At 40.1% G+C, this 21,765-nt stretch overlaps 1 protein-coding gene across 2 annotated transcripts in view; it reads left to right on the forward strand.

Moving 5' to 3' along the window:
- CRYBG3 (crystallin beta-gamma domain containing 3) overlaps positions 1–21,765 on the forward strand; it is an 87,051-nt gene that overhangs the window by 15,725 nt on the left and 49,561 nt on the right. For both annotated transcript variants that reach the window (XR_014226308.1, XM_082278876.1), the window contains exon 3: positions 10,786–11,213. Coding sequence is in view for 1 of the 2 variants with exons in the window: in XM_082278876.1 (XP_082135002.1) it covers positions 10,786–11,213 (428 nt within the window). In the remaining variant the exon portion in view is untranslated. The remainder of the gene's footprint in view (positions 1–10,785; positions 11,214–21,765) is intronic.

The raw sequence follows: 21,765 nt of genomic DNA on the forward strand, positions 1-21,765 counted from the left end.
GGGTTATTTGCTCAATAACAATTCCATTTTGACTGTGGTTTGTCTACAGCAAGGTGGAAAACAACTTTTGTTCAGAACCCCTGTGGATTCAAGCCAGGTCTGTCAGTTCAGAGCTCCTGGAAAATGCCACTGCGCGCCTTCCTATTACCATGAATCATTGATTTTATGCCTTGGAATGCAGGCAGAAAGGCTTCTGGTAAACCAGAGAAGATTATATCTACCATAGTAGAAGAAAATTTTCTCGGTTTTAAAAAAATCTCATTTTTCTGTGTCAGATCAGTGAAAAATTCCAAACCAGATTTTCTTTTGGAGGGGGGTTTGGACTGAGGAAGGGGAAGCATTTAGCGTACGTGCACAAGACTAGGAATTTCTTAGAAGGAAGTATGAATAGGGTTAGGTCTCAAGGAAAAAGCAGGATGTGCAGGTGGAGCAAAGCAAGAACAGCAAGTTTAAGTTACCTAAGAGTATTTCTTACTTGCCAAAAACTAAATCTCATTAATTTTTTTAATTTACAAAAGCCACAATTCAGAATCTTCCCCACTGACTCTATATTTAGTTTCAGTAAAGTCTTTTACTCAGAACTTGTGTTTTTATAATGCTGCGCTAAAAGATGGTGCCAGAATTAGTGCTGTAAAGTTTTGTTCCACTGTATCTGATCTCCTCTTTGTCTTGCTGTAACTTTTTATTTGATTATATTGTTTTACGCCTATGTTTAAAAGACTAAAACCATGACATGCTCTTTGAAACAATACCGGGATTTAGGAAGAAGGTGTGGTTTTCATGTAACTAGAATGTGCTGGCTCTTCAGCTGTATTGAGAGCTTTGGTCTAACTTACTTTCCTCTTTCTTTAGCTGATCAAAAACTTGATACACTTGACCAGTTTGATATGCATGGTAGTGAGTACTTTTAGCAGTCTAATTTTTTATCTTGTGTGCACTGAAATTGCAGCTAGATAGTAAAAACTTACTCAGAGGAGGTGGAGAAAGTATTTGTTTTCTGTTGCTCCCCCCAGCCACAATTTTCTGAGGAAAATATTTTTCTGTTTTTTCCTCTCACTGCTCTCTCCAATACACACTTGAAATTTGGTAACACCACATTGGCCAAAATAAACTGCCTTCTGCAAAGATCACCAGGTGGCAGCTGAGCAGTTGGAGAGAATTAAGACTGTCTTAATTGTGGTCTTGGGGTAATCTTAAGAGTCTTTTCCAGCCTAGTGTTATTAAAAGATGCTTCAGGTTTTTTCATCCAATCATCAAGGTTACTATGGGCTGACCAAAAAAATGTTGTTACAATAAGTGTACTTTGTGAAGAATGTCTGAATCTAGACCAGTTTTTGGCAGGTTTCCAAGAAATCCGAGCTGTGCTTCTACCTCAGCATTTCAGGTGGATGGTGACTAAAACTGGAACCATGTTGTGTCTGTGTTAGTGTCACCAAGTTAATGAGCCATCCTATTTCTGATGGACTTCCATGCTGTGATTTTGTATATTCATTGGCCATCTCAACAGGAGGCCAGGGGCAAAATAGCAGAGGATCTGTAAGTCTCTGATTTAGCAGCAAAGGTCGAGTGTCTAAATTATAACTGGGTGAGTGGAGCTGGGAACTGTGCCGAGCTATGGTAGCTCTTTGCCTCTCCTGAGCACTCTAGACACCACTTCTGTACTTTACCCCCATTATTTTTTCCTTACAATGAAATATTTAGCTCATAAAGGGAGGAAAAGATATTTTAATATGCACCTTTTGAAAATATTAAGCCTAATTTTTCTGTGCGCCAGGGGGACTTTATCAATCATCACTTGATCACTTTCAAGAAAATACTACTGGAATGTATTTGCTGTGTCTGTTAATTGATTGCAGAAAGAACACCATCCCCTCCCAGTATTTATTTACAGATTTTGTTTTGCTTCTGTTTCTTTGAATTAGGGCTGTAAGGGGTGTCCTTTCTGAGTAAACGCTCCATTTGAGCAACGTGATTGTTGAACAGATGGTTGTGTGGATGTAAACAGTTCCTGAAATTCATGTTTACTGTACTAAATATCTGCATTACATAGTGTCCAGTACATGTTAGTATATTATTAACCTCCCTTTTAGGGCTACAGGGACTTCATTTTCAAAGGGAATACTGCAACAGTGCTCCCTGCAAAAGTTTGTTTCATGGTCCCCAGATATCCTTCCTGTAGCAGCATGCATGGAGGAAATAGCACATTCTTCCATAACCCATTAGGAAGGAATTCTTAAGCACCTCAGCACAGGAACCACTATGTGGGCTCTGTCAGGCAAACCCAAAAGTTCCAAAAAGAAAGTGCAAATTTGATATACCAAATGTGTAATTTAGATTTTAGTATTTCAGTAGCATCAAATACTCTATCATTTGGTCCATCGGCTCAAGCCTGAATTAGCTTAAGACCGTCTCAACCTTCATAGAAAACTCAGGGGCAGAAAGTACAGCAAAGATTATCAAGTCTGCTCCTGTGCCCCAAGGTGAGATCTCTGTATCTATGTCACACCTGATAAAAGCTTGTCTGACTTGTTCTCAAAGAGCTCCAGGGATGGAGATCTCTTAAGATCTCTGCAGCCTCACCAGACAACTGTTCTACCAATTTCATAGACCTTATAATTAAGAAGTCTTTTTCTTAACATGCCGTCTAAAGCTTCTGTGCTGCAAATTAAACCTGTAACTAATTGTCCTCTGACAAGTGCTCCTGTACACTGTGAGCATGGAGAAGAGATTATTCTGTAGCTCTGCTTTCTCACATGAATTTCGTTTCAAGGTAACACAAAGATGGCAGTATTTAAGCAGTAGACATGGTATTAAATTTTGATGGCAAAGACTGCAATTATGTGATAAGATGGAGCCAGGTTCTTTTTGGAGTTGCAACGGTTACAAGTTGGAGCATGGCAAATTCCAGTCACCTATATTAATTTTTTTCCCCCTTTACTGTAAGAATGATCAGGTATTTAAACAGTTTGCCCAAGTGTGTTGCAGAATCTTTGTGCTTGAAAATACTTAAAACAAAGCTGGATGAACCAGAGCTGCTTTGTGCAGGAGCACAGACTGCATGACCTCCCCAGCCACATTCCTTTCAGCCTAATTTGTGCAGTAATTCTCTGTCACAAAATTTTTCATCCAGTGTGCCAATTTACAAAAGACTTTTTTTAGAAGTCCCATGAAATTGCTGAATATAAGTAGCTGTTCTTACTGAATGTCCCTTATTCTGACTATAATTTTAAGTTTTACAAAAAGTTAGAAATCAAAATTAAACCTAGAGTCTTAGTTAACTACATACTTTTTTGCATATAGCATGGGGTGGGGTTTTAAATTGTCATGGTTTTATTTTATATTGGCTTTATTTCAAAAACCTCATCACTTGAAATTTCTTCACTAATTATCTAAGTAATGTCTGCTCAGCCTGACTGTGAATTCCTGCTGAATTCCTGACCTAATAATTAGAAATCAGAGAGAGGGATTCTTTGCCTTTTGGGAGTCAAGGGAGATGGACTACTACTGCCAACCATGAATTTTTGAAAAACCTGAGGGTTACTTTTAAAAACTGTTGCTGTTGCTGCCCACAGCAACAATGAAAGATTAAACAAAAATGGTTTTGGAGTTTGTATAATCAAGATTTCTCTTGTGAAAGCTGAAAGGAGATCTTTTTCTCTTCAGTCACATTGTAGACTTTTGTTGAAATGGAATTTAAAGCTGAATACCTGGCACTTCCTGGTGTTTCCCAGGACACTTTAATTGGTGGTGTTAATGGCTGTATGTGTTGAGGAAGATATTTCAAGCTCATCCCATCGAAACTTCTGGTAAATTCCCTGGTCATACTGAAGATTTTTAGAGAGAATGATCCTGAAATGTGTTTCCCTCTCTACTACTTCAGTTCTTCGAGGAAGGGATCATGAGCGGGGAACTTTGTTTCTGGATAGGTGGGGGAGAAAAAGGCTTAAACCTTGGTCTGTTTAGCTCAGAAAACCAGCAGACAGATGAGAAGCAGAAGATGTGATGCCAGATGCTGTAATCTGCCAATAGAATGTAAGTACAGGTGGAAATCACACTGTCTCATCCCATTCCAAGTGCACTGTCTCCTCCATTGAAAAGGTAAATTTCACCTGCCCCCCCCCAAACTTCAAGAAGTTGGCAAATAAAACAGAACAGAAATTGTTTCGTGTTTGTTAAAATGTATTCATTGAAAGGCAATGAAAGTGTGGTACTGGAAGACTTTAGAGGAAAGAACAGAAATAAGACAATTTAATTCTGTTCTCTCTGGCTCCACAGTAGACCTTGTAGCAATAAGGTGATGGTTGCATACTCAGAAGTGAGTACCAATTTTTAATCTTTGATCAGAGCTTTACAATAATTTAATGAGAAAATTCAGATGGGAAAATTTATGAGCAGCTCTGCAAATGCTGTGAAGAGAAAGTTTTAAATTAAAAAGTTAATTTTGTCCTTCTAGAGACTTCCACTGAGTTTAAAATTCCCTGCAAAGGTGACCTAGCAGAAGCTTTTTTTCAAATTGTACCTCCTTTTTCTCCATCTTTTCATTTGAAGTGTTCACGCATACCACTTTATCTGTTCTCTTGTCGGGGAGTGTATCTCTGGATACTTCCTCAGATTTTAGGAGAATACTATAGAGTTTCAGAGAATGTTTAATTTTGTCTTTTCTTTCCTCATCTGACAAATTAAATATACATTAATGACTCCTTGCTGTTTTAAGAATTCAAATGGATAAACAAGTTTTTAAAGTCCCAGTGTTGAACTTTGAACAGATGCAGTTGTCTTTCTAAATGTTAAATAATCATTGACGTTAAATAGGTTTATTTTTAAAAATGCAAAACTGATACACTTTAACTAAAAGTCTCTTCCTGTTGTTTAACTTTTACTCCTGATTATGAAGATGCCATGATTTCATTAGTTTTCTAGTTACTCTTGTCTTCTGGGGTTGCCATGACCTGATTTTTTTTCATGTCAAACCAAGCAGAGAAATGAGGATGTGGAAGGAGTATTAAAAAGCCAAAATATTCAGGTTAATTGGGTATTTGTAGAGATACTGAGTTCACCTTTAACTTAATTTCCCCAAACCCCCAAGTCATTCTTTGTTTATTTTGGGGTTTTTTTTGCTTTTTCTGATTAGTTAAAAGGGGCTTTTTAGTAAAGACTAACCAGTTTTTCACAATGGTGGGCCTCTCGTACATCTTCTACACCACCAGTCTAATTACTGGCTTAAATAGGAAAAACCCACTTTAACCATGTATTTTTAAAATCCAGTTGTCTCATGAACACTAGCAACAGTGGACTTTTAGGGGTTCTTATTGTGTGTTTCACTGTCTGATAGTACTTTTGCCTGGATTTTTTTAGTTTCTAGTTTCCTTCGAGAAGTGTGGTTCCTAATCTTTGTCTCACTATGTCCAGTAGTTTTTCATTAGGTTTCTGTTTGTATTGCCTCCTGTTGGTTGCAAAAGCCTAAAAGATTTTCCTCACAGTACTTGAAAAAATAAAAGCTTATTTCACATGTGGATTTAAGGCACCTCAGTGTGTCACACTCACTGAAAAAAGGTGGAAGATTACACCAAGGATGCTTTAACCTCCCAGAGAAAGAAGATCTGCTGAAAAACCTGCATTAGTGATTGACTGACTGTGGGGATGAACCAGCCTGCCACCAAACAGAGCTTTTTCACTGTGGATTTTGCTTAGCACACAGAATTTATGTTCTCCATCAGTGTTCAAATTGAATGAGATGCTCATAGTTGCTGAATGAAATGCAGCTGTTTTAGTAGTGTTGAAAGGTCAAAGCTAAGGCTAGGAACAATATTAATTTTCCTGTACTATAGGTGACAATGCCTAAATGTGCTACTCTGTGCACCCAACACTTCAACCTGAAGCTGTTAAATGATTTCTAAATGCCAGCACACAGAAATTCAGGAGTAGTGCCATGGCCGCTTCTCAGATGAGTTAAATCGGGATGTTGGGGTTAAATGACTTGTTGAAAGTCCCTGGGGTGAATTAGTGATGATCCTAAATTTCTGATGGCAGGCCATCTTCTCTCACAACTACAGGAGAGATGGGGTGGCAGAAGTGTATCTGTGCAGGAGGCAGAATGTTCTCCAGCAGCAGCTCCCAGTGCAGCAGGACAGGCGGCCTGAGAGGTCCCTGCGCGCCTGTCTGGGGTTTCTGCTTCGTAATGAGCATTCATTCATGGGGAGGGAAATCCAAAATGTCTGGCAGTCGTAGCTGGAAGCTAATGCTTTATTCACGGAGATCTGTGTTTTAATGCTGTTAATGTTTTAATTTCTCTCGTTAGGGCAATAAAAGAGGTTGTATTTTTGGCAGAGGATGTAGCCCTTGCTGACTGAGAACCTCTGGCAATTCAAACTTCAGCCACCCAGCTGCTGAGAAAAGGTGATTACAAGGGTGGCTGTTCCCTGCTGGTGCAGGAGGTGAGGAAAACTGAAGCAAAGCAATCCCTCCTCAGGGTGCTGTTGTGCCACCTCAGAGGATTGTTCACACTGGTGGCGAGCCCTGAGCCTGCCTGCCAAGGTGCAATTAGGCCGAGGGCATATGTCTGTGCTGCAGCCAGGAGTGGATTACAGCCTGGAAAGCACACCTCGGCTGCCATGAATAGATTAGCTGAGATGAGAATCCTGCCTGAGACATGGCACCGTGGGCTTGTCTCCCGAGCCCCAGCTGCCAGGCTTCTTTGTGCAGCAAAGTGGGAGCACGGTGCCCAGACACAGCGTCACTTACCACTGCAGTTTCCCCACTCACCTGATCGAAGGCATAATCTTGTTTCACACTCTGCCAGGCTTCCCCTCTGCACCAGCCTCATTGCATGTGAGGGCACGGGCCCATAGAATAATTCAGATTGAAGGGACTCCAGAATGTCATCCAGTCCAGCCTCAGTTCAGCTGTAAGGTCAGGCCAGGTTACCCAGGGCTTGCCCAGTGAAACTTGGAGGAATGAGTTGCCAAAGGACTAAAAGCTCATTAAAGCTTCATGAGGCATGTCACAAGCAGGAAAGCTCACAGAGAGTGGGAAAGGGGAGGCAAGGGGAAGGCTGATGACAGTTCATTACAAGAGGAGCAGAAAGAACGCTATAGCAGGGAACTTTTTTCCCTTGCATCAGCAAGGATCTCAAAGGGGATCTGGCAGGCGGGTTTCCATCCAGAAACTACTCTTTGCTTGGTAAGCCTGAGAAACTATTCAGACTGCTGTGACACTGCAAGAGGACTTCTTAAATTTGTTTTTCTGTGACGGATGACATGAAGTGTAGGTAAATCAGGAGTCACTGGTATTCCTTCAGTGTCGTGAGTATCAAACTGCTCAAGCTTTATTGTGACAGAATAAATGCTCTGTCAATGTCAGCTAAAGGCTAAAGACTGTTGAAAACTGGTGGGACATACCAGGGAAAGGATTACTTTATATATACCCTATGCCCTTGCCTTTTTTTTTCCCTGAGTGTTTGCTGGGGGCTTCTGTCAGAGACAGACTGGGAGAGAGGCATGGGCAACGATAGGTGAAAGTTTCTGTGATACTGATTCATGGAAGTGCCACTGTACTGCGTGTTCATCAGGCACTTGTGCCTGAAGGCTCCTGCTGTGCTAGAGGCTTACTGGCTTTAGTAAAATCATGTGCTTTCGTCTCACTAATTTGAATATGGCATCATCTTAAAAGACGAACTTCAAAATCTGCAGCAGGAGCAGTGCTGTTTGTGTAATGCCTAAACAGTGCTTCAGACTTTAAATTGAGATTTTGTGTGCAAATGATAAAATACCTATAGCTCAAGCTGTCTGTTATGGCAAAGTGGAGCAGGAGGGAGAATATATGGAGGGTAGGATTGATTATATTGAAGAGAAGAAAAAATGATTTGTATAGTTTCTGTGTTAGGACTTAATATCCACATACATCTTCAAATTAGCACAGCGTAAATGTTCTCTGTGGCTTTTTTTCATGCAAGATGCTATTTATGGTTAAAGGTATGGAAGAACCCTTTCATATTAAAACTTCCTGTTCTTTTGATTTACCAAAAGTTAAGTAAAGAAAGGAAGATTAAAGAAGAAGGAAAGTCTAAATAGATTTCTGTTTCTGGAAGCAGAGACTACAAAACAGCTTTTCAAGCAGGGCATAAATTATGCTCACAAATAAGCAGCACTGTCTTAACAAGCGTTATGTCTCAGAGCTGCTTGGAGAAGACTTTCACATGTAGAGATTTAACTATATTTGAAGTCTCAGTTCCTAACAGGAAAAAAAAACCAAAACCCTCCAGTAGTTCCTGAATACAAATGGTTTTAAAAAATGGGCAAAACCCCACCAAACAAAGCAACAAACAAAAACAGCTCTAAGACTAAACTGTTGTTACGTTTTTAATGTAACAATTTCTTTTATAGTTAATGCATTTAGTTGTTAACTTCATAGATACTGTAATAGTTAATATAAATGTTTATAGCTTAAAAGGGTTATATGTGCAAAGAATAAGATTTGTGCATTTCCTACATTGAAATACTCTTTTAGATTAGACAAATCTGAGTGAATGGTACGAATCACAAAACAAGGGAGAAATGCCCTCCTTCACTTGAAGTTGAATTAAAATCTGGTATTGAACAATTCTAAGGTGTTAGTGAAAGTGAAGGGAGAAACTATGACAATAGAACTTTGAAGCTGACATGGTGAATCATTCACTTACCAAATTTTGGAAATTGTTTCGATTTCTTGTTTCTGTTTTGTATTTCCTTTTGCAAAGTACTCAGTTCCTGTGAGATAAAGTTAATTATTCAAGAGATTCATTCCAGGCTCGTGTGTTACTTGTCTAGTACTGAAGCCAGCAGCAGCCAGAGCTGTGGCACATCTGCAAGCTGCACTGTTGGCATCTTCATTTCCAGGGCTGGGTTTGGTGGAGTTGACGTGTAAAGTGGTAAATCTCTGATACCCAGGGGTGACTACACCCCTTTGTGATGCATCAGCTGTTGATCAGTGCAGTGTGTGGGGGAGCAGGTGGGGTTTGTCGCAGGTGGGATGAAAAAAAGGCCAGAGTTTGACTTGGCCCACTTCTAGAAGTTTACTTAGAAGTTCAGTGTGGTTGTACAAGTATCTTGCCTGTACGAAGAAAATGGAGGTTGTGTGGCTTTCTCAAGGACAAATTAGTGCTGTTCAATTTCTGTCCTCACATAAACAATTCCACTTTCAGCACATGCATCTTTTAATATTAAGCAATTGCATCTACTCTGTATTTAAAAGGTGAAAAAGCATTGCTTGAAGTTTAAAGACCACTTCTCCAGTATCACTAAATATATCTTGAAAGTTCTTAAGAAATTGCTGTTCCCCAAGGATGAAGCTGAGTTCATTAAAACACTTTTTTCATCATTAACATGATCCTAGATGGCCTATTAACAGATAAGCCTGCTGGTTTATTTAAGATTACTTCAAGTGGAAATAGGATTAGTCACCTAGTGGAAATAGTAGCTTTCTCTGTAGATTGGATGAGTAGGTGCTGCCCAATTTGAAACAATTACTCTTATCCAAGTGTACTGTTGACGCAACTAAAATTTGCATAGGACTTTTTGTTCATGTTCTTTCCCACTCCTGTTGAGCAGGATAGATTTCATCTAAGAAAAGCTGGGGTAACTTCAATCTGTTTTAATAAACTGGGTTGAATCAGGAATTGAAATTACAAGGGTTGTACTGTAAAGATAAAATAGGCAGCAATATCCTATGGCACCCACTACGAAGGGTGGGGATGGGGGGAGAGATGCTTCCCTGAAAACTTTAGTCCAGGGAAAAACATATTTGCAGGTTGTGAAGCTGAAAATGTGGTTACATGTGGTGTTTGTGAAGCCTTCCGGTGAAGTTGCACCATCCTTCTGGGCAGATGGTCTTGACAGAAGTAAGATGAGCTTGTACAGCAGACCTTGGATCTGTGAGAGGAGCTGACACAGAGGAAATTCAAGGGCACAAATTGGTGAGGAATGGGGCTTGCCTTGCCTCTGGGTGTAGATGCTCAGCTGAGTTGAGGGAAGAAATGAACATGTGGTTTGAATGAGGTGAAACCCTGCCTTGGTGCTCATTCATTTCAGTTCACTGATAGGGCTGATAGGCAGGTCAGAAGGTCAGAGGTGTAGGGTGGTGCTCTGTAGGACTTTGGCTGTGTGGAAAGCCAGGCAATTTGAGTGCTGGAGGCTGTGGGGCACAACAAATCCATTTGGAAACAGAGCTGTGCAGTTGAAGGAGAGCTGGCCAAAGGTTGCAACATCGGTTTGCTAAGGGTGGCAGGCAGGATTCACCGCTGGCATGCGAGCCGAGTTTGTTTTATCCCTAATCTGTTCTTGATTCTGCTCGGTTTTCAGAAGTGCAGAAGGCTGTGGTGTGTTTGTGTTTGGCTGTGGTGTTCTTTCCTGGATTGCAAGCTGAAAACTGTTCTCACAAGCACATGGATGTTTGTTGGTGAAGCTGTGCTTTCCAAGGGGATTAGTCTGAAGTGTGAAATAACTGTTCCTTGCTTCTTCCCCATGTTTTTTATGCCAGTTGAAGCAATTGTTGCCATCTGTCCTGTATTTTTTTTTCCACTGCAGCTACTTTGGGAATTTTCTAGCCTGTGTTAGTCCTTTTTATTTTTGTAGAATTGGGACCTCTTTAGTACAAAAAGAGAAGACAGCAAGCAGTAGGCTTTAACCTTTTTAAATGACAGCTCTCCTGAAAGGAATACAATGCATAGGCGCAAATTAAAATCAAGGAATTTGGGAATGTGTGAAAATGACGGGAAACAGCATCTTTATGTGCTTTTTGTATTTATCTTAGGCTTGTCAAAATGAAGAGAAGAACCATTCAACAGAAGAACTTAGCAAGTCTGAAATCCAGGAGGAACTGAAAAAGGCTAATAGCCTCCCTAGTTTGACTCCTGGAATCAAAACAGCAGATAAAGACAAGCAACCCCGAGAAGGCTTTTTTCATTTCCTTGGAAGCTTATTTAATATTGCAACAAAATCATCTTCGGTAGAATCTAAACCCTCTACCTTCCAAGATGAGCCCAACAGATGTGAAAAGGATTTACAGAGCACAAATACCCTTCCAAAGGACGTGCAGCCAAAGAATCTGAAAGTTGAAGAGCCTGTGGCTAGAAGAAAAGAGGATTCTGTAAATAAAGATGATGCCATCTTAACTAATACTGGGAAAGATATCACACAGGATCTTCTAAGAGGCTGGAAACAATCCTCAGATACAGAGAAGTAAGTTTTACAGTTTATTATTAAATATGTTGATGTTTGTGTGTGTGCATAGAACTATGCTGGCCAAGTTCTGCTGAGTGTATGACAAATGTCTGTCATTTCCAAGGGTGGTTGGAGTGTCCCTGGCTCGACTTGTGCAAAACTCCAGTAGCAACTACTCTAAATAAATGAGGAGGGGAGAAGTCATCTGCAACAAAATATAACTTTAAAGAAGTTCTTTAAAAGTGTCCTGACTAGATGTGTCATTTATAAATATGTTAAGAAAAAAAAAGAAGTGTAAAGAGCTTATTTCCATCCATATTATGGCCTATATAAAGGCTTAAATGTTTGTCTTTTTTATATCTCAGTGGTTCAATAATTTTACTTATGCAAGTAAGGTTTTCTCATTTTTAAATTATTTTTCTTGGATGACTGACTGGGTGATTTTTGCTTGTGTGATTTTTTTTTTTTTCTCCCCCCCCCCTGGTTCTTTGGGGTTTTTCTGTGATGTAAAGAAGGTTATGTAAAGCACTCAATTTCAATTAGTCCAAATATGGAGCATTTTTTGCAGTCCTGTAATATTTTTAAAAGACTATTAAAAGAAAAAATGATGGCAAGAGCACCATTGTATGTTTGAGAGTAGAAAAGTTAAAGCACTGGCTGTGGTCAACACTGTATATTACAAAACCTTTTCTGATTGTCATAAACATAGGTATTAGTTTTCCAAAAGAATTTGTAGCTGTTATGTTCAAAATTGGGCTACACATGGGTCAGCACAGTGTAGGTTTGGAGTTAGGTGTGAATTAGCCTGTGGTTCCTGTCCAGTTTTCAATAGGTGTGTAGAACATGGACTTGTTTGTGGGCAGTGGGTCTGCAAGTGTTGATTACTCAGGCTTTCAGTGTGGCCCAGAGTATTTATTTCAAATTTAAGCAGAAAGTAATGATTGGGGTTAACCAGTTGTTCTCTATCACAGTGCTCCTGCTTGAATTGCAGAATGGGAGGATGGACTCAGAGGAGACACCTTTTTCCTTTTATTTTTTTTTAACTAATTTGAGTTGTGTTCAGTCTGTTTATTGGTGGCATGTGAAGTGTTTCATCTCCATGAAGGAGGTCAGAGACACCCAGAATAGCTGCTTATTGAATTCCACTTCCAGACTGGGGCTCTCTCCAGCACTCTGCTCTTACCTATTATTTGGCAGAATAATGATTTGAAGCTTTATGTTGTAAATGCAGTGGCTGGTCAAGATATGAACAGGTGATGTGATACCTATTTAGGTGGAGTTAAAACTGTATTTCCACCTCCAAAAAACAGTAATTAATAGTAATAATGGTTGAGTTCTTGTGAACACTCTGGTTTGGTCTATGACGTGGTCGACTGGTTTTTATCTCAGACTCTTATCGTGGTATCACGCATCTGACTGTGCTTTTTCCAAACTGCAGCTCAGCATCACCACTGCTTTGATGAATGCAGGAGAAAAGTTCCCCTCCCCTTAGTTGTGCTCTGGAGAGGCCCTGGAGCGTGGTGTTATTCGGTCTAGTTCCTGAGCAAACTGTATTCCCTAAAACCTGTTGGACAGGCTGGGTTGCTGCATCAGTCTTGCTGCTCTTTGCTGTTTCTGTGGTATACCCTTCTGTATGCACAATTTACAGGGTAAGATGGATCTCATTCCCCTTTTTCTTCTTGTGAATTCTTCATTAAAATGTAGATTAATAAAATAAGGCATTAATAAAAGTTAGTGGAGTATGGAAAGTTGGGTGCTAACTCACTGGGGTGACCTCTTCGCTCTGTGCAAAAATTTTTGAGTTATTTTTGTTTTCCTGAAGTCAAAGTTACTGTTGGCTTTTTTCAGTTGACCATCCTTTGACATTGTCCTGTTCTGTTAGATAATCTTTGCAAATCAGTTTAGATTTTTTTTCGGTATAGTTCACGTCTCATGGCCAGGCAAGCACATAACAATGTGTGTTGCTAGTTTGGAGGTAAGGGTAAGCTGGTCTATATACAGAATTAAGTTTTTCCATAGAAAAGAACTTTTTTAAATGGAAGAAGAATCAGGGGTTTTTTTCATTGTAGCTGTTGTAAATTAGGGCAAACATTAAACCAATTTTAATGTCCTTTTAAGCTGATTCTCTAAAGTACAGTGTATTTTCTGCTCTTTTTGGCTTGGGATACTAACAAGTTAGACAATCTCTGTATAACTTTAATGATGTTTTTCTCTGCCTGACCACACAATGTGAACTGCTCTTCTGAAGCAATTAGTAAAGAAAAATTGGAATGACTGTGGGGAAGCAGCAGCTTGCATTGTTTACCTTTCTAAAAAGTTTGAATCAAGGATAACTTTTTTTTTCTTTTATGGAAGTGGTTATGCTGGATTTGTTCTCTTTTAGTTTATAAAAGTTTAAAGGATGGAGAGTAGTTTATTCTTTCCAGTACTAGCTGGGGTTTTTACTAAATATTAACTATTAACTGGGATTCAATTAGCATAGCTAAACTGTAAGAATGCTCTTGGTTGCTGTCGGTTGGTTAGAGAGTCTTGTTGGAAGTGGGGGCTACAAGCACACAAGGAATGATGGGGAGAAGGGGTAAAGACGTAGCACAAAGCATCAGGAAGGTGTGGAAACCATGAAGAGCAAAGATGATGTGAACCTAAAAGTGATTGAATCCTAGAAGTCGTGTGAGATGTGCTGGTGAGCCGTATAAAGTCAAAGGAGTTGATTCCATTGATTGTTGCATTAAACTGCACTTTTAGCATTTCATGTAGAGGCAGGATGTAGCAGAGGGCTTTACAAGGCCTTGTGACCACTGCATTATTAATCTCACAGCAGTTTCCTTTGTCGTGAGGAAGATGTAAATGAATTTGTCAATTCTAAACTGCAGTGAAATACTGTGTTAGGAACCGTCTGTGGTTAGTGAGGAGGTTGCAATGATAAGTGGAAGAGGGATGGTTGTTAGATTGCATAATCCCCATTAGAGTTGTTTAAAAAAGAAAGCCTAAACTAAACAACCTTTCAGATTTTTTAAGACCTACCAAATGGTCTCAGATGCCTCTACTCAGAAAACCTCATTCTCCTCATATCCTTAAAGCAGTATTTTGCGAAATACAAGGATATCAGAGTGCTCTGACCTGTAAACTGAGGTTAATTTTGCCCTCTGTGGGAGGTCTGGCACTTGGTAAAGACTCAAGTTTCCAGGCCTTGAGCCAAGGAAAGTGGAACTCATGAGATCAGTCTGTGGAGTACATGTTTGTGAGGGACAAAACGTGTAGGTCACGTTATTCCTCCATCACCCTGGCCGGTTGGCTCAGAGGTAATTTTTGTCTCAAAGGCTTTTGGTCCTTTAATCCCAACAGTGGCAAGTGGTAAAGGAGGAGCACAGAAGACAAAACCATGATAAATTTGGCAAAGTCTCTGGAAGACAATTACTGTGGACAGTAATTGCAGCACAGAAGATGGGTGAGGAGAGTTGGGCTAAGTCTCCAGTTACTGCATCCCTCAGTTTTCAGTTTCTCTGGGATGGTTGAAGGTTTCTTTGCCTGGAGGAAGCAAAGTAAAGTGGACCAAGCAACTGCAAAGTAGGGTGTTTGCTACTTAGTGTAGAAAAACCTCTTAGGTAAGATGGAAACTTTTGGGTGGAATAGTCCCCTGTGGCAGACTGGTAGGCATGAAAGTGAAAACTTCCTGTTTACTCTTGGCCTTTGCACTCCTTAATGATGTTAAAAGCCAGCCTTTAACTGATGAAATAAGCCCTAAATATAAAACCATGGAGCAGTGGGGGTGCACTTCACCTCATTTCTCATTGCTGAAAGTCTGCATGAGAGAGATGATGATTTCGTGTAGTAGGTGACGAATACAAAACACAGATTTGCCCCATTATCTTTCTCTTCTGTAATACAAAATTCATTCACTCACACATATATTGTCTGTCACTAAAAAGCAACGATTTGGCTTCAAAATTGAGAATGGACTTCCTGCAGTGCATACCTGCAATCTTCTCAAGATCACCAGTAGTGGTAATGGGTAGAACCTTGTGCAGGTGACTGAGGACAAAACTTTGACAGGTGTTTTCCTTTCCCCCTGCCCCAAAGACTGATGACCCAGATCCGTTCTATTGACTGCTTGCCATTCATCTATCTTCCAGTAGATTTTTCTTTTTTTTGTAACATCCAGTAACAATAAGTGGATGTTGCAAATAGTGTTGTGCAGAACAATAGTGCCTGTGAAACTGCACAGCTTGTTCTGGAGTTCGGCAGGGAGGAGCCTTAGTGCTTTGCTGAACATGGCTGAAGAGGCAAAAATCAAAATTGTACTTACTCTGAATGTTTTGATGAAATAATCCTGGTTAAGACACTAATACCCCAGTTCAACAAAGTATTTTAAGATCCTGTCTTCTTCCTTCTGTTATGAACCTGGTAGATTTGGATGTGAGAAAGAACTCCGAATCCCACAACTGCAAGGATTTTCTAAGTGTAGGTAGAAAAGGGGGAGGGGGTGATTTCAAAAGCAGATGCTCAAAGTATGTTTACATTTCACACCCTGCTAAGAGCCAGGTACTAGGAATAATTTAGTGAGATTGTTGCAAGCAATTTAATTCAGAAGGGAGGTAGCCCTAAGGAGAAAAAAAAAAAAAAAAAAATTAAAAAAACCCATTCCCTCGCATAACCCAATAATGTGTAACACAGTAGAACTGTAAATGGACTGAAATTTCTAAGTCTAATAAACCTGTTGCTACACATTTAATTGATGTATATTAGTAATAGCAATTACTATTTACCACCTTGGTACTGTCAGCAAATCCTGTCCTTTTATTTTGCTCTGATAGAAATACATCTGATAAAACCCTTCAGGTTTACATAATTCTGGTTAATAGGTTTGTTTCAGAGCTTGTAATTCTCCTGAGTGTTGCTTGTCAAAGGCAGGCTTGTGGTGATAACAAAACACAGCCCTTAATTTGTCTGATGGATTGTTGTGTGTTGTGGTTTTGATTCAGTCAGTAGCAGCAACATTCATCTTTCCCTATAGATAGATGCCTTTGGCAGAAAATCAAGAGTAAACGAGCGAAAATCAATCACTGAATTCCAAGCAGTAGTCTCATCAGGTAATTCCTGAGAAATAGTGAAGGGGAGTGGGAAAGCTGCTGCTCCTGCATTTGTTGGTGTTGATTTGTTGGTATTTCTGGCCGTGGACATGCAGTGTTGCTCATTTGCTGGTGCTCAGGTGGGCAGGGAGTCACTGCTGAGAGTGACCTGCTGCCACTTGAGAGGGGTATAAACTACGTGGGCAGCTCCACCCTTCTGGGTCAACCAAAGACCATCCAAAATTAGAAGGCTGTCCCAGGGAAGGAGCAGAATCATCCTGCCCCAATTCCCTGGGTGAGCTGTGGAGGGTGGTCACTCTCAGGGCTGTGCTATAGGAGAAGTGCAGACCCCAAAGCATTTCTCTACCTGCCAGAGAGGGGTACCTACCCAGAAATGGGATGTGGTCCAAAGGCGAAAGAAAAGATTTTTGTGTTTCTGAAGAACGAAACTTTATATTTTAAGAGTAATTCTTAACAGATGTGTGGTGCAAAATTGAGCTAAAAAAATTAAGTCAAAAATTAATTCACTGGATTGTTTTCTCCACTGAACTTTTTTTTTTTAGTAGGGTTGTTCAGCTGTGAAATGTATTCAGCTGAGCCAAACCCTTTTCTTCCCTGCCACACCTGAAGCTACTTTCTTGCTTGAAGAGAGTAGAGGGATGCCCTGGCTTTGATTCTTCATTACATCTCAGAAGAGGCTAGGAGTGGCTTTCTTCAGCCTTAAGATGAAAAGCTGAGGGGAGACCTTACTGCTGTCCCCAGCTCTTGCACACCTGTGAGAAGCAGCACAGGCTGTGCTTGTCCCTGCTCCCTGGGAGGGGCAAGTCCTGGGCACCTGAATCCCTGAATGTTACAGAGGAAAACGGAGGGGCAGCAGGTGAGGACACTTCCCACAGGTATGGAGTAGGAAGGCTGGCTGCTGCCAGGTACTGGGGAAATATGGCAAGGAAGAGCTGGGAGTGATCCCAGGCCCTTTCTGCTGGTCTTGGTCTCGCAGCCTCTGGTGTTTTGGGTGAGCCTTGATGTGTGCTCTCTTCCTTCAGACTCAAAGAATAGGTTTTCCCAGATGTGGGAGATAATCAAGAATTACTACCCTAAAGGGCAAGGGGAAGGAAAAACATTCTTTCCAAGGTCACAGAGACTGTGTTTGCTTTTATTAAAATTGCCATTGACTCTTAATTGCCCTTATGGAACATTAGCTTTGAAATTTCCTGGAGAATCAAGTGTGTGTAAATCACTTTGTTCAACCAAACTTTTGACCTTTTCAAACATACATTGTGACGTCCCAGGACACTAAGTATTTCAGACTGCAGATTTAAATCACGGAGCTATCCCCTCTGGGTAAAAAATTGTTTTCTTTCATCTAAGTTGTATATGGCAACTATTCAGTTAGCCCTCAGTGTCTTTTTTCCAGCAAGTCTTTCATTTTTCCCATTTATGAATAGCACAGAAACCACCTGGCTGGCTAAGTTGGATTCTACCAGAAGGTTTTTCAAAGTGACTTTAAGACAGTTGTTTCCAGATGAAGTACCTTAAAATAATTTTTTTTTAAAGTTGTCATTTAAGTATACAGTGGAAAAAAATTAAAATAAACAACAGGGTAATTTTAAGATGGTCAGAGAGGGGTAGACAGGAGCTACAAGACTCACACTGATCTAGATCAGCGGTTTTCAGCCTGTAGCCTGCTGATCTCTCTGGTGGCTCTCTCTGCGGAGTCTTTGACAAGCAACTGGGGAAATCAGGCAAGGATACGCTTGTGAAAGCAGGAGACCGCTGGGCTGGGGACATAATATCTGGAAGAGTGAGTCACGAGGGGGAAAATTGGCATGCCATGTTTTGGGAGAGGCAGGTGTTGCGTGCTGCAGAAGCAGGCTGGGCGGCAGAGCCCTGCTGTGCAAATGAACTGTGCTCCTGGGGGCCTGAGAAGCTCTGTGGTCTTCTTCCACCTTTTGGAAAATGTATAGGGCTCTCTACTTTCTGCATTATTGTATGGTACAAATAGGCTTGGAGGGATGGCCATCTCGATGGCGTACGCTTGAAAAAATGCAAACAGTGTGTTCTTTATGGGTGCACTGGAACGAGGCGTTCAAGGTAGGAGGTTTCCTCCTGCTTCAGGCCTTCCAAATCAACAACACTGTTTTATAACCACTGCCACTTGGGCAAGTTACACAGGATGTCTGTCATGTAAGATGTCAGAACATGTTCCCCTCTGCTCCTTGAGTTAGTCCCCCTTTAACTTTTTATATCTTTTTCACAATAGAAGAAATATCTACAAGCACCTACTTTTGACAAATTTAACGTAACTCATGTTGACATCCTCTCTTGTTGCTGTCAAAATCTTTTGTGAAACTGATTTAAGGCTTTATAGGGAATTGAATAGCTTCCTGTGAGGACAGGAAAGAAGGAATCTCCTAGTATTTGAAATGTGTGACAGAATGCACACTGGGTTCTTTGTATAATCAGGCTTTCATCTGCATCCTCACGAGTGAAAAAATTTTTTTGCAAAGAGTTTTTAAGGCAAGTTCTGAACTGACATATTCTTTTGGTGATCAGAAATGAAACAAGTCTCTAGTGACACTTTCAGAAGATTTTTTTGTGGCACAGCCTGCTTCTAAATTTGTTTCATAAGACTTACAGCCGAGTTGCTGGTGCTGCACAGGAACATGGGTTTTCATTTTTTAAATGTCTTGCTGTTGCATGGGAGCATTCAGAATGAATATGGTTCTATGTGCTCTAAAAGGAAATGCATTAGGACTAAAAGGTCTGCTGGCAAATTTTTTTATAATATGCTGAGCAGCAAATTCTTTACCAAAGGTCAGACAGAGATCCTGAAGTTGCTTTGTTTGTGGAGGAAAGGTTGGTTCTGGTTGAAAATAGAGTTCACTGATGAAAGTCTTGGTAGAGTGAAGCCTGCAGGAGAGCAGAGCTGTGTCTTGGGAGATACTGGCACAGGCTGAGGCTCTGCAGCTGAAGCAGGGGTGGAGCCAGTGCTCCTCAGGACCGGGTTTGTGCACAATTCTCCAAAGGGCAAATGGCTTGGAGTCTTGCTCAGACTTCAGATTGATCAACTGGAGCATAAAATTCTCTCTGAAGACAAACAGAGAGCAAAAAGAATTGGGAGAAGTTATAAAGGTTGCCACATAGGCAAAAAAGTAGCTTCTGAATACATTTTCTTGCCTGACCTTTTGTAATAAATAATGGATGGGGGGGATCTGTGGCTTCAATCAGTGTAAATATAGAACCCAATCATGCTGGGCTCTCCTTGTCATACCTTCTGTAAAATTTACCTCTTCATCCCATATCTGGATGCTTTGGGTTTCAGAACTGCTGGGTTCACGTGAAAAATTCGAAGGCAAAGTTGGGTATGGGAGACAAATGGAAAGACATGGCCCACGTTTCTTCTGGAGCATTGGTTCTCCCCCCTGCATGTGACACAAAAATATCAACCATGAAATGAAAGACACTCAGTCAAAGCTAATTCTTGTCAAGCTGCTTATTCAAAGTCCTGCCTTGGTTTTGGTGGAAGTGAGTGTTTGGCATCTTGCAATACCCATTTATATGTTCACTTCAAACATGTATCATTACATTTGATCTGTTCAAGAAGCCATAAAACTTTTTTTCTTTTTGAGAAATGTTACCATTATGTGTTCTGCTTGTGTTTTTAAAAGACATTTCATCTGGATTCAGGACACTTGTGGGACAACTTTTATTTTTGAGGTTGTCCAAAGTATAGAGGAGCTGCTGGAGTTTGTAAAAGCTTAATAGTGATTATTTAAAGCAGGAAAGGTTACTCAGTAAGGTTAATTCTGAATAAGAGCATGATCAGGTCTTAGATTCTTAAGACTTATTTTTAGTATGACTATGGCTGATGCTGAGTAAATATACTGCTCTGCAGAACCCAACAGATCCTTCCCCTCACATTTTTAGTATCTCTGGAGTTTTAGAAAATATTTTCTAATGTAGAAGAGAATTTTCTGTGGAAAATAATGATAAGTTTTTTCCCCCTACCCCTTTTCCCACTGTGTTTTGGTTTTTTTCACTCAGAAATATTTATGTGTCTTTGGAGGGTTGTGAATCCTCAGGTCAGCCATTTCAACAAATGGAGTGTGTGATGTTTAGCAGCTACCACTGCTGGTATCTCTGGAAGCCAAACTGGTGCTGTAGAAGACTAAATGTAGGCATCTAACTTGGCAAGCTGGGAGATGTGCTATTTATACAAGACTTTCCTGTTTCCTCTGTGACTTAATATACATGGCCAACAAACCCTGTATTGAGATTCTGCTGTAGCCTCCATCAGAGATGACAGTGAATTTAATCCCAATACAAACTGAATTTTCAAGTTCTCACAAAGTCTAAATTCCCATATTAATGTATTTTGGCATTAGCCTAAAGGTACCTAGCAGTGTAAAACATGCATATAAATGACTGTTTATATCTCTCTTTTAATGTTTATGAATATGAATAATTTCATATTTAGTTCCCTTGTACTCTGTGGGTATTCTTTACTTGTGATTTTAAATAGCATTAAGTTCCCTCTTCAAAATAAAATTAATATTGAAGTAAGAATCTTGACCTCTAAAATCTTGACAGAAGAGAGATTCTATTTTTAGATTGGTGAATCCACTCCTTTTTCATATTCTTCTCTATCTTTTGAGAGAATATATACTCAGAATCCGTGCAAATAAGATTTGAAGTTACAGTTACTCAATGGTACTCAAATGTTTCACTTCCCGTAGTAAATTTGTTTTTTATTTCTCACTTAAATTATTTGTTCTCAGCTCTAGAGCTGTAGCAACTTCTCAACAAATTGAACTGATGGGAGAAGGTTCAAAGAGCTTTTAGAAGCTACTAAGCTATTTTTATATATTGCAATGCTTTTATGTTAGAAACCAAAATCTTAGCCAACACCTTTTTGTTGTTGTTGTTGCTTTTGCCCAAGAGGGTCTTCTGGAATGAGTATGACAATCTTCCAGACAGCTGAATGGTTGATTGCAGCCTTTCACTGTGTTAGCAGATATAGGGCAGACTTTGAAAGGGTTTCTTCTCAGTTTACATGGAGGCTGAGGCAGAAGGGAGTTTAAGTCTAGTCTGAGCATCTACTTTGTCTTAAAGTGAAGAGTGGAAAAGCTGACAGTCACTGATTTTTGTAAGAATTCTTTAATAGGGGGAGAAGAGAGAAGCACTTGAAAGAAAGGTGAGTATTTGTGATGTCTCCTAGTTTTAGGAGAGAAGAAAAACTGCTTCTTCAGAAAATTGGAAGTGACAGGCTCTGAACTTAGTATTATCAGAAAGAGCAGTGAAGGATTAGGATCACAGTTCCTCTGTGGTGATTCTTTCTTTTCTTAGTTTTTGCATTTGCTGGTTTTTGCCGCTTAATTTGCAGAAATTGAAGACTAATGAACAGCTAGGTCTACCAATCCCTTGTCACATTTCTAGTCTTCCCATTTTGGTATTCCTTCCAGCATTCCAACAGTCTTCATTCTTACCCATTCTCCATTCAG

The sequence above is a fragment of the Coloeus monedula genome, assembly GCF_965178545.1.
Source record: "Coloeus monedula genome assembly, chromosome: 3".
In the NCBI taxonomy this organism is placed as follows: domain Eukaryota; kingdom Metazoa; phylum Chordata; class Aves; order Passeriformes; family Corvidae; genus Coloeus; species Coloeus monedula.